The sequence below is a fragment of the Myiozetetes cayanensis genome, unplaced genomic scaffold (assembly GCF_022539395.1).
Source record: "Myiozetetes cayanensis isolate MyiCay16 unplaced genomic scaffold, myiCay2020 scf3, whole genome shotgun sequence".
Taxonomy (NCBI): domain Eukaryota; kingdom Metazoa; phylum Chordata; class Aves; order Passeriformes; family Tyrannidae; genus Myiozetetes; species Myiozetetes cayanensis.
In genome coordinates this window covers 45,041,416-45,054,639 of record NW_026087521.1, presented here as the reverse complement: position 1 = coordinate 45,054,639, position 13,224 = coordinate 45,041,416, and the positions used below count along the sequence as shown (strand labels likewise).

General features: G+C 43.3%; 1 protein-coding gene across 1 annotated transcript in view; it reads right to left on the bottom strand.

Moving 5' to 3' along the window:
* Nucleotides 1-12,959, bottom strand: part of PLXNC1 (plexin C1) — a 70,572-nt gene extending 57,613 nt beyond the window's left edge. Inside the window, exons 1-3 of the mRNA XM_050323503.1 lie at nt 12,009-12,959; nt 1,837-1,959; nt 382-516 (exon numbers count right to left, since the gene is read on the bottom strand). Coding sequence (XP_050179460.1) covers nt 382-516; nt 1,837-1,959; nt 12,009-12,959 — 1,209 coding nt within the window. The remainder of the gene's footprint in view (nt 1-381; nt 517-1,836; nt 1,960-12,008) is intronic.
* Nucleotides 12,960-13,224: the final 265 nt, after the last annotated feature.

Below are 13,224 nucleotides of genomic sequence, written 5' to 3'. Positions count from 1 at the left end.
TCGACATCTGGATTGCTAATTCAGAGGAATTTAGTATCCACGAAGTGTACAAGTTTTGTTTGCTATCTCCAAGTTTGATTCTGCATGATGCCTCCAGGAAAAACAAAAACAAATACTCTCTTGACAGAATGGTATAAAATAAGCATGGGATTAAAGGTACTGCTGGATCACAGCAACACTGGGCAGCACTGTGACAGTAGAAGCTCTTCCGAGTTCTGCAGAAGTGACACCCAAATTTAGACAACATGACCAGATACTAGATGTAAAGTGGAATATTAAAGGTCTAACTCTGACCCAAACTCATGCTTCCCTTTACGGTGGTAGAAATCCTTAAAGCAGTAGTTTACACAAATTTATTATTTTATTAAATATTGCACTTACCTTATTGGCAGAGGACAGATAGATGTAGTTATTATTCACTGGATCAAGTCGAAGTTTATGGAAAATGGAGGTTTCTTCCTCAATTTCGTATAAAACCTCTGGGCAATTAGATTCCATATCCTCATTAAGAATAGCCTAAAACACATAGAATTAAATTATTCAAAAGTTCTTTTATTGATCAGTCAACGTTTTAAACACAAGCCTAATTTCAGCTACATCAAAGCTTCTAAGACAAATTACTGTGCCCTGATTCAATTCACCTACTGCACTGGTTCTCACACTGGAGAAAGAAAAATGAAAAATACACCAGAAGTTTGACAAAATCCATGCCAGACATATTTTGCTCTGAATCTGGCACTGAAACATGGTTTCCACCAAACATGTTCCTTGTTGAAAACTGAATGTGGAAGAGATGCCTATACCCCAAAGCCAAAATGTGTTATATACTCCCATGAATGGAGAAGAAAGTATTGGCCTTCAGAAAACAAATTAACGTCCAGACACCCACAATGTGAAAAGGAACTTACACAAGTTTCTTTGCGGCTTCTGTAAACATACATCTGTGTTGGTATTTCTTTTTCTTACCTCACCCAGCTCTACCATTTTTCATCACTCTTCACACAGAATTCAAGGGAACCAGAGACCACAGAAACTTAATTTTGCAAGTTAATAAGCACAACGACATTGGCTTTTTCATGACTAAAAAAGGGAGATGTGTTCATGGTCTCCATTGTGTTAAGGAGACAGGGAACACTTCAATTTCATTTTTCATTATCAAAAGCACAATGAAATCAAATGGGCAAAAGCTTTTTCAAGGTCTCTACTACATTCCAAATGTCTGACTAATAAAGACAAGGAATGAGAGTCATCCTTTGCAGTGTAGACAGGAAATGCATATTCTTGCAAAACCCAGAAAAAAACTAAAGCATAAAAGACATTTGACTAGATGGTTGAAATGGTTGATAATGAGATAAGATGACTTTCATTTCCAGGTGATTGATTTAAGTTAGTGTAGGTCAACTATTGAGAAGATAAGGCAAAATGAATCTTGATTTTTCTCTCTAACAGACAGTTATTCACATCAAACAGATAGGCTAACAAACAAATAAATATGCTTCCAAAATCCAACACTATTTATTATTTCTACTGAAAAATCAAAGTAAGGAAGGAAAAAAAAAGACAGAATAACTGAGGACTCCACAGTCTATAAATTAATACTGTGGGCATTAGCAGTCCCATGAAATGTTTCCTTGAATTTTAGGTGGGATACAATTGCTTTTCAAAGTTATCTTGCTTCCAAGTGACAATACAAAAGTTATTCCACAAACAAACAAAAAAGAAATAGCGACTCAGCAGATCATATCTGTTTATAATACAGTGCCTAAACAAGGAAACATTTACCACTTGAACACAGTAGCAGCTGGTGGAAAAAGGCAGAAATGCCACACAGCTTACCTTCAGTAACTGTCCATCATCTGTTCCCAAAAAGAGAACTATCCGATTCAAAACAACTGTGCCATAAACAGCCACTAATCCAGAGTGAATCAAGGTAGGTAATTTCTTGATTGATCGTGCCTCCTGAAAACCAGATACAAGAAAAATGTATCACAGAATCAACTTTAAGGAAAAGAAGAATCCCTGGAAAGATTTTCAGAGAGCCCAACTTAAGACAATACTTTGGGTAACATTCTAATTTTGATACAATTTCAGAGCAACATATCCCTGAAAATGGCACATGAAACTAGTTCTTTATACATGGTAACTGGCCACACCTGTGACAAAGATTACATTTACTGACGCTAAATCACTGATTTCAGTGGGATACAGACTTGGCCCAGCAGCAGAAAGCTTCTTTACAATAGAATCTCTTTTTTTTGGGACATAATATCCTGGACTTATTCTGAATTGTCAGTTGTTCTCAATGAAGCCTTCCTTTGCCACCACCTGACTGCACCTACCATGAAGGTTACAGACACACTTAGCAACCACTTTTATAGGCATGCAAATACTCTGCAGAAAGGAGACACTTCAAACAGACTCTGTGTGTGTGTGTGTCTGTCTATCAAAAGACATGAAGCTTCATCCTCCTTTACACTAAAGTAAGTTGAGACTTGAGTATTGCACAAATATAAAAACAATATAAAGCAGTATAAAGTTCATGCCACGGAGAACGTAATGTAGCTGTGTGAACCTTAAAATCAACATGCTACCCTCAATTCCTCATCCAAGCTGGACGAAGTTAAGTGCCAAACATGTAAGTAGCTCATGAAAGAAAACAAAGTGCAGGAAATCCCAGTATCTTGTGGAAAGAAAAACCAAACCAAATAACCCCAACTGAAGATGATTGAGTGCTGAAAGGAAATCTACATGTGTGATAATAAGACCATTTACTGGCTGAACTTCCTAGAAGCCCAGGTATCTCCCTAGCAAGTAGTAACTCAGTTTTAAAGTTCTCTCATTGCTTTCAGTCAATCTCTGTGGCAGATACTGCCAAGGGTGTGATCCCACCTGCTCTTCAAATGGGCCCAATCCAAGCTTTACCTCCCTATCCCCTCTATTAGTACAACATTCTCCAGTGAGCTTTGTTAAGGAAATCACATGCCGAGCAAATGGTCTGTAAATCTATACCTACCCACCTAAATCTTCATTTGAGTCATTCTCCTCATCACATGAACATGTGGCTGCACAGACACCAGTGCTGGCACAAAGAGTGGCATGCATGGAGAGGTAGGGGACAAGAGCTCAGGGGAAAAAGCTGTACATCACCTTACAAAGCCCAAAATTTCAGCCTCAAGGACAGATTCCTAAACCTACAGAAACCCTCTGAGTGCAAAAACCTATTTCACTTTAATGCACCAAACAAAGTGTGAGAATGGACCATCAAAACTGACATTTAGAAGAAATGTGAAGGCATTTCTCAAAATTATGAAGCGAACCCATAACACACTAACAGCTGAATTCAAATCTCTTGCATGCTAGGATGTTGGCTTAACCCCAGAAACACCTTCCACCAGAAATTTTTTTTTTTCAGAACTGCAATCCTAAGTCAATTAAGATGTTCTTGAGTTATTTTACTTAGTTTGAAAGAAAAGCCACTTGCAGTAAAAAAAGACTTCATTAACTTTCATATACTTGATATACTTTCCTAACCCTAACCCTAAAAAACCCTAATCCAAACCTTAACCCTAACCCAGAATGAAAAGATGTGGAGACAGTAATGTTGGGGTCCTGCCATGGTCCTCTTGGAATGCATTTTCCAGCCAGTGTCCCTGAGACTCTGTGCTCTTTCACTGTCTCAACCTTAACCCTAACCCTAGTAATATACTATTTTTTTTCATGCAGCAATAAGAAGACACTGAAAATGTCTGGCACAGACACTGATACAGAACTTCAGTAAAACCCACTTGGGCATGAGAATCCAGTACCATGTAGGTCTGTATTAGATACGGGGGGTGGGGCAGGGTGTGACTGCAAGCATTTTAAGGTGGAAAAAGTTAATTCACTTGTTTAATAGATCAGAAGGTAACAAAACTCCAGAACTGGTGCACACAGTGAGTCTTCACTCAGGCTAAGGAGTGTGGAAGTGGAGCTTCCAGGCTTTCATTTCCACCAAAATTAGGAATTTTTTTTCTGCAGTGTACCGTGTAGTAGTGTAAGGAAGACAAACCACTCTAGGTTTCTTGCACACTCTGTACGAGATCACAGAAGAGAGGAGTACTCATCCAGTTTCTGAAAAGCTTTGCTGTCAGATTTTATTTTGACCCACATACTAGTAAAATAACCAGTGTCATATCAGTGCATTCTCCTAATCTGACTGAAGAACCAATACTGACAAGTGTGGAAGTCTCCTCCCCTCCCTATGCCTGCTGGAGGGAGGGTCAACACGACATTGAGCTAATACGGATAAGAAGAGGGGGAATTCAGACGGTGGGCAGTCACAAACAAAAATTGCCTTCTATCCTTTGCAACCTATTTCTCCAGTTTGCCAGTTCCCTCCAGGGTGCAGCTGCTGCCTTCACCCTTCTGTCACCCCTTTTCCATGTGCATTTATTGTTTTAACAAGCCCTTTTACCTCCTCCACTGTGACTAATGGGGTTACAGCACTGTAGGGCCTTCCCAAGCTGCTTCTTTCACAGCCAAATCCATTCTTAAAAATGCATTTACAGTCTAAACTTCCTTTATACTTGAAGAGTCACTCATCTCCATGGTCATCTGTTTTTTTATCCTGTAACATTTTTGGGTTCCTACAAAACCAAGAAAATCAAAAGAAAAGACAATACTGCTCTATAAGACCCATCTTTTTTAAATTGTTCAGTCCCATCCTCTGTTCTATTCTACAGTCTCCCAAAATATTCACATGCACAGGTAAGCCTAGAGATCTCCTGAATTAACTTATATTTTGCTTTTAAGTTCATCTCATCGTGCTGTTTTGTTATTGGCATGAAAGGTATTTATACTCATTTTCTATTTTGCATTTAATTTTCAGATTTATCTTCTTATGATTCCAGCTGCAGCAACCATAGTCACACTTCTACTTTCTGTCTTGGTTTCCTCCTGATTATTTTACATTGTGTGCCTCAGAGGAAAGGGCAGCATTTTTAGCTCATGCAGCACTCATCATACTGCAGCTGTCCAAAGAGTAAAAATAAAGGGTTTGAGCATCAGAGTAAAAGAACAGATGCAGCTATACAAAAGGACATGAGACTTGTAAGTAGCATATAGCAATAGTCAACACTGGAACAATACAAAAGATGTTTTTCCTAGGGGGGAAAAAACTTCTGGAGCCTTATCCTTCTTTCTTAACTTCACCATCCTTTAACCACCCACATCAATTTTTACTATATCAGAGGGTAAAAAACTTAAATACCGGTGCATCCAACGAGCCATAATTCAGGTAACGGAGTGAGGAAACTAACTGTTCCAAAATTTTATTTCCAGGAGGATTTTTAATTTGTGCACTACATAGCAGTCTTAGGTGGACAAACCCGCCCAGGCAAACAGACTGCAAAAAATCAAGGAGGGTGACCAGAAAATCAGAGAGTCTTCAGAGAGGCCTTGCAGAAGCAAGATCCTGAGGCCCATGATGCAAGGCAGGAGGGACAGTCAGAGACTATGCTTGAGCAAGATGCTGATGGAGACTCCTGAGATGGGAAAGCTAGAAACCTGTGGCTTCTCACAGCAGCAGAAAAGATCCTTTTCTACCCTCAGAAAGTGTCATAATAACCAATGAGGGAGAACAAGCTCCGTTAAGGAAGGCTTTGAAACCAACTAAGCTTGAACAGAGCATTAGCAGAGAGCAAGAGGACGTGGTGGGTGACTGTAGTTGCAGATTCCCTCCTGTGAGGGATGAACACTTTTGCTAAGCAGTCATGCTGTTACAACAGGTTTCCTTTTTTTTAGGGGACCCTACCCATTACATTGCAGAAACTCTGCCACTAATCTTCCATTCCTTGGAACATTACCCATTTTTGCACATCCATGTGGACACCAAAGACATTGGCTAGTGCAAATGAGGACTACAAACCTCTGTGGGCAAAGTGAATGAGATGGGACCCCAGGCTTTGTTAACCCTATGGGGTTAGTGAAGAGTGATGCTCTTAGGGATTTGCTAATCACAAACAAGGAAGAACTGACTGGGAACGTGATAATCAATGGTAGCTTTCACTGTAGTAACTATGAAACAACTGGGTTCATGATCCTAAGGACCTGAGGAAAGAACAACAGAGTACAGAGCTGGACACCAGGTTTCAGCTTGCTAAGGGAAATGGTCTGTGGTATCTTCTGAGTGGCAGCTTTGAAGGGAAACAGAGCTCAGGAAAGCTAGCAGGTCTTTCAGGACAATCTCCTCCAAGCACAAAACTCAGGAGAACAAGCAGACATATTAGGAGATGGCCTCTTGCTATGTAGGGAAGTCATGATTGAACTACACTGCAGAACAACACTATAAAGGAGGTGGAAGCAGGAACAAGTGACTAAGGAGGAACAGCCTGAACACACAGGTGCTAGGAAAATCCAAGCTCGCCTGGTTTTGAAACTGGCAAGGTATTTTATGGGCAACAAGAAAAACTTCCACCACCACATGAGCAATAAAAGAATAAACAACAAAAATGCAAACCAGTTGCTGAATAGGTGAGGAGATTTACTGACAGTGGAAGCAGACATGGTGCTGAACTCACCAGCAACATCCTGCAGTCCTTTGTACGTACAGAGTTCAAGGAAGAAAGAAACTAGAAGTACTGAAAGAAGATTGAGCCACGGATCTCTCAAAAAATCTCAGCTTTTAGAAGTTTTAGGGAAGACAGATGGGATCTGTAGGAAGATGCTGAGAGACTGTCTGATGAGGCTGAAAGGTTATTCTCTCATATTTCAAAAGTTGTGGAGATCAGGGGAAGTCTCCAATTGAATACATTCAAATACGGCACCCATCTTCAAAAAAGGCAAGAATTACCTAGGGAACTGCACATGATCACTCTCACTTTGTCCCTAGGAAAATCATGGACAAAATCCTATTTGAAACCACTTCTGGACACAAGAAGATAAGCCAAGTGACTGGGAAAAGCTGGTATAAATTCACCAAGGATAAATCATGCCTGAGCAACCTGAAGTGTTTAGAAGACTTGTAGATGTGGTGCTTAGGGACACAGTTTAGTGGTGGACTTGGCAGTGCTGAGTTAATGGTTGGACTCAATGACCTTAAAGGTCTTTTCCAAAACTGGGTTGGTTCAGCCTACAGAAGAGACAGTTTCAGAGGGACCGAGGAAACAGAGCCAGGCGTTTGACCGAGGTGTATGTAACAAGTGACAATGACTCAGACTGAAACAGCAGAGGTTTCTAGTGGACAGGAGATTAAAAAACAACACTATGAGGACAATCAAACAGAACAGGTTGTCCAGAGAGGTTGTGCAGTCTCTATCCCTGGAGTCTGAGAGCTGACAAGTCTCCCATGGCTTACTTCCCACACTAAACAGGGATGAACTGAAAACCCACTGAAACCAGACAGAAATATTCATTTCAGAAACGTTAACTCTAGAAATCCATCAAACATCAGATGCAATACTAGCAGCCTGTAATACACAGGAGACTGACTTTACTACTAGAAAATTAATTACAGGATCAATTTTGATACAAAATTATATTTAGAGCTCTGTAATTCTTTTCTTAAATAAAAGACCATGAATCACTTTGGAATGAATTACCACACAAATTCACATATCATTCTTGCAAATTAATGGCCGTGATTAAACTGACAGGACTCTGTTGACTTCAGAATCTCATTTCAGTAGACCTTATACCAGCTAAGATTTGTCCTAGGATTTCAAAACATGCTTGTTAAATTAAAGGGAATATACCAACCTTTACATTTATCAACCACTGAAAAATGAAAAAGTTCAAACAGACTGTTATCTATGTTTACTTGTATTAAATAGCAGATGAAAATTCAAGCAAAATAGCTTATCATTTAGTAACTGTCACAACTACTTGGCCTTTGCCAAATGAACACAATATAAACTACAGCAACTTCTCTCTGCCTTACAGGTATATGCCTAACACTTTTTTTGATTTTTCTCCCTCAAAAATTGTAGAATCCTTTTCTTCCCATGCAAGTTTTTTAATGGCAAAACCAATTTTCAGATTTGTCATTGTCATCATGGTAACACTCTACATCTCTCCTGCTGATGTTCTCCAATTTGAGCACCTCTCCTACCCATCTACTTGACTGTGATCTACAAGATCCTAGGATCTCTGTGAGAGATCTGAAATCCAAGTAGTTTCTGTTCAGCTACAAAACAAGGGAAGAAAAGCCTTCTAAGTTCTACTTGCTGCTACTGCAGCAAATTTGTGACAAATTCTAGCATTCCTCCTCTGTTTTTTAGTAGTCAGTCAGGTTTTGGAAAAGAAATGCAGAATGAGATTTGGCAACTTTACATTTCTTAACTAAGGAAATTGTGAAGAAGTGCACTTACGTACGTGCAGGTTATGCCAGATAGTCCGTTAACACAAACACCTTGGCAGCGCATGTAAGCGGATCTATTCAAAACTAAGAGACGTGTGGATCAAAGAAAAAAAAGCTGAATATAAAACTGCAAAATTTTTTCAGAGTAGTTACATCTAAAACACCACTTGCCTCCTGCTAGTTAGGGATCATATCTCTGCGAATCCAGTACTGCACATGTCCAGAATGAAGACATCCAACTAGGACAAACTGCTTTGTGCACACTACTGCACAAAACAAAAATGGGATTAGCTAGTTCCATAAGCAGCAATTCCACAGACTTTGTAGCAGTCACGTACTTTTCAATAAAGTTGCTAAGCAAGGATCTTAAAAATCACTAATTTTAAACGACAGACTCTAATCCAGCATTAAAACTTAATGCAAATATGAACTTTGGCCTAAGAGGCAAGGCAAGGCTAAAGAGATTATACACCTACAATGAGTTCCTACAGGATGCAGAGCAATTTGGTTCCAATCCAGTGCAGTTCTCCAGTTCACACTTAACTTTAAATGCATGGGCATGAAGATGATGGAACTACTTATACACTTAATGTTAAATATGTCCTTAAGTGCTTTGCTGGGTTAGGGCCAGAAAGCTCAGTACCTTACAGGAATGATTTCAGAGTAGAACATTCAGCAGTAGCATAGCAGGGAATTCAGGACCACAAATATCCCAGGGCTAAGTCCCTCTTGCAGTGTCCTACTGAGAAACACAGTGTCAACACAGCGCAAATACATGCAGTTGTGTGAGTGTAGAGGGGTAAGAGGATGTCTTGCCTAAAGGTAATCAGAATAATTACAGAAATCTGAAGGATGACAAGATCAAAAGGAAAACAACTGCTGCTACTCCCTAATGTATATGCTAACTATAAATTGTATTCCTGCTGTGAAAAAAATCCCTGTATTTTCAATTCCTACATAAACTGACAGTCTGTGTCTGGGACCTGTGTATCCCATCACATCACACCTGAGCTCCAGCATTCAAGTGTTCCCAGCAAAGAAGACTAAGACCCTCAGCACCCTACAGCACGTGGCATCTGCAATGCGAAAGCCAGACTGATATTCAGCATGGTCCATTCACCACAAGCACCAGATGGGTCTTGCACTCCAAGCACTTATAAAGCTGCAACACATTCTTTTGCCCGGGACGAACACTGTCTTTAAAGGACCCGACTTTAAAGCATGTGTTAAGTACTGTTGCTCGCTGCCATTCCTACACATGGTAGTACAATGTATCCATGACAGTCCCGTGCTGTGAGGCACTCCTTTCTGCTAGCTGTTGCACACACCTCAACAAGCTGCACACCGACGGATGTGCCACGCTCCATCTTCCTGTCAGCTCTGAAGCTCGTGTGCTTCTCAGTACAAGAGCATATTCCATGTTTGCAGGGACTCCCATAATTGGTGAGAGACAGTAGAAGGATCTGGTCTAAAACAACCCAGAAGCAGCAGCATATGGGCCTGTCATCTCCAAATTTACTCTGCAATAGCCTAGCCTAACCTTCTGTAGTATAAAAAAAAATATTAAAGCTGAACTACGTGCATGTATTTCAATGTTTATACACCATAAGCACATATAATTAGCTGAAAAAGGAAACTAATTAGCCACTTAATGTTATAGGTCATATTACTTCAGAGGATCCAGATGTCCTGCTATCTCACAAAATATTAAAATACCGCTTTTCTTTCAGTGGTATACTGTATTTATTTTGCCAAAATATCATGATTAATAACATCATCATAGTTAGGGACATAAGGTTAAGTAACCTATCCTTTCAACGACTCATAAAGTTGGGATACTTCAGCATTGTACGCAAATATAATCTAAATTCCTGGCGGGGGAGCCTTTTAGGACAGGAAAGTAACTTTGGAGGCACAGGAGTCTGATCTGAATCAGACTAATCCTGAAACAAATGGATCATTGATTTTTCATAGTCAAACCCTGAGAGGCGATGGGGACAGGGACTTCCCCTGTGTGCAGAAATATGTGCCTCACCTTACCTGCATTATGTTACTCTATGAGATCCATGAGACTTCTGAAATTTCTTGCATGGGGCTTTGTAAAGTGTTTATAAAGGATCTACTGCCCAAGGAGGTTTCTTTTTCTGTTTTGTTTTGCAGGCTCAGAAAGCACCTTGCAAATAAACCTCACAAGTGGTTAGGAACAAACAACACAAACTGTAATTCCAACAAGCACATAGGTATTTTGGGATCAGGATGAGACTTAAAATTCATTCAGGAAATTTGCCTTGTGAGAGCACAGAAATCATGCAGTGAACTATAAGCTAGCACTGGAAAGCAAAGGATTGGCTCTGGCTCCGTAGTGAGTTTCACTATTTACTTCAGCACAGTTGTCTCACCCACGTATGGGGTTCTCATTCACAACTATGTCCTCTAACACTGGCAAGAGTCTCGCAACTCAGTAGGGAGATGAACAGACTGAATCACACGTGCCCTCCAGTAATTTGGAAAAAAATCTCAGCACTGCAATCCGCTTTGAGTTACATTTGGGAAGCCAACGAGTGACAGTAAACCTACTGCACTTCTTTCAAGGAATTTCCAACAAACCCCCATCATAACACAGCAAGGATTCAGGGGTTAAGCTCCAAAGTACCTGGATGGTGGGGGAACTGCAAAAGGCTTAGGGCTTGCTTTATAACAGCTTGCTTGATCCCTTACAGTTCTCCTTGATATTTTCAGTGTTCCTGTTGCCACAGGTCTGAAAAGACTTCTGAGTGTAACTTAAAAGCATGGACAGGCCTTGCAAAAGCACCTTCTTCACCTGAATTACATTTTTACCTCTTGAATTCAATTTTTATTTAATTTCTTTGCTACCAAGGCCACAGCAAAGCCAGTACCCTTGCCCATCCCACCCTCCATGTGCCCAGCTCACCCTCAAAAAAGGAAGGAGCTAAAGAGAGAGCGTTACTGAAGTAGCTGACCAGGGGATCTCCATGGGATACCACTGCCTGTGAAAATGTAACCACTGCAACAACAAAGAGGTATCGCCTATTGCTGTCTGCTGCACGTATGGGTTTAAGGGTTTGTCTGTGAGCCCTCCCAAGCAACGCCAATCCTGGGAGGCATGGGAAACACCTGCCACTGAACAAGCAACCACAGCTAACTAGTGAGCAATAAGGATAACAATGCATACAACCCAGTGCACAGAAGTCAATTTGATGGGCCTTTTTTCATTTTTGATGCAGCTGCAATGACATGAGATGTGAATGCAAGGTAGGAGATGCTTTATCTAGGCTGTACGGAAAATAAAAGTACGACTAATCCTAGGCAGAAAAGCGCACACTAAGCAAGGCACTGAAGACCCCAGCCTGACTCAGGATGCCCTCAGGTGCTCACTCAGACACATCTTTTCCAACAGATAGGTGGGAGGAGTACTCCAGGATCTCGTAAGGAATCAGCTTTTTAGTTATGGGAAGAGCTGGAGAAATCACTAGGGCTGACAGAACCAGGGCTGATGTGTAAAGCCTAATGAGGTTCTGAAGTTCCCAGCAAACTTCATGTGCCTTCAGGTCAGAGACACCCCAAGAGTCATGCACAGGGACACGAGCCACAACAAACAGTGTCAACAAGGGCGTGCAGGACGAAAGCTTGGCAAAACGATGCCCAAACTTACACAGTTCTTCCCGTTCATATTGAAGTGTGTGGATGCACAGGCTTGCTCCTTCATCTCCTCCATCTCAAAGATGCAGACAGCAGTGGTGTTCCAAGCCTTGGCACTGTGGCTGTGGCGGAAAACACCCACCCACCAGCCCCGCTCACCCTGGCGTACAAGGCTGGAGGAAACAATGAGGCTTCTGCAGCCGCAGTCCAAATAAACGTGCCCTCGCAAAGTAAGGCCACCGTCTGAGGGGCCCAGCTGGTGCAGGACAGCCATGCTGGGTGGTTCCGTGTCATTGCCCGACCTGGCCTTCAACGTGTAGTAGGGAAAGAAGAGGTGATCTCCCCACTGGAGCGCGTCAACGAAGTGTAAAGGCTCCTCCCTGCGCTTGATGATGCCCAGCTCCTCCTTGGACTTCAGGTTGACCATGCTGCGCACCGTGATGACGGTCTCCTTGTCGGACTTGGAGGGCTCGCAGCGCAGGTGGTTCGTGTCAGCGCTGGTTGAGTAGGTGGCCGCCACAGCCAGGTACCAGGCGCCGGCCTGCTGGAAGACGACGCCGGCGGTGGAGCCGTCGGGCAGGCAACTGACCACCTCTCTTTCGTTCAAGCGCTGGCGGTAGGAGGGCTGTTCCCACACCTGGCAGGCACCGTCCTCCTGGGTCCAGCCGGTCAGCAGGACGCCCACCCCGCCGGCCTCCTCGTAGTACAGCAGCAGGTTGCTGCGCATGCCGGGGGGCTCCCCGCAGCTCTGCCCCGCCGCCGGCACCACGCGGCGCCGGGGCCGCAGCTCGGGCCGCAGTTCGTAGAGGCAGCTGCCGCCCGCCACCAGCACGGCGCCGCCGCTCACCTCGATGTTGTCGATGGGGGCCCCCGGCAGCTCGAAGCTCTGGGGTCCGGTGGCGCCCGCCAGCGCCGCCAGCAGGGGCAGCGCCCAGCTGAGGGCGGGCGGCGGCGGCGCCGCCATGGGCGCGGGCTCGGCTCGGCGCCGCGGGGCGCCTCAGGCGGCGGCGGGTGGCGGGCGCTGCTCCGCCATGGTGCGCGGAGGGGCCGGGCGCGCTGCCGCCGCTGCCGCCGCCGCTTCTCCTGCGCCGCGGCCGGGCTGCGCGGGCGGGGAGTTCCTCTTTCGGGGCGGGGAGGAGGGGGTGCCTGTACGGGAGAGGTGGGCCGGGCTCCTCCGGGAGGGTTGCCGAGCCACCTCGCCGCCGTGCGCCGCCGCTCCCCCTCCGCCC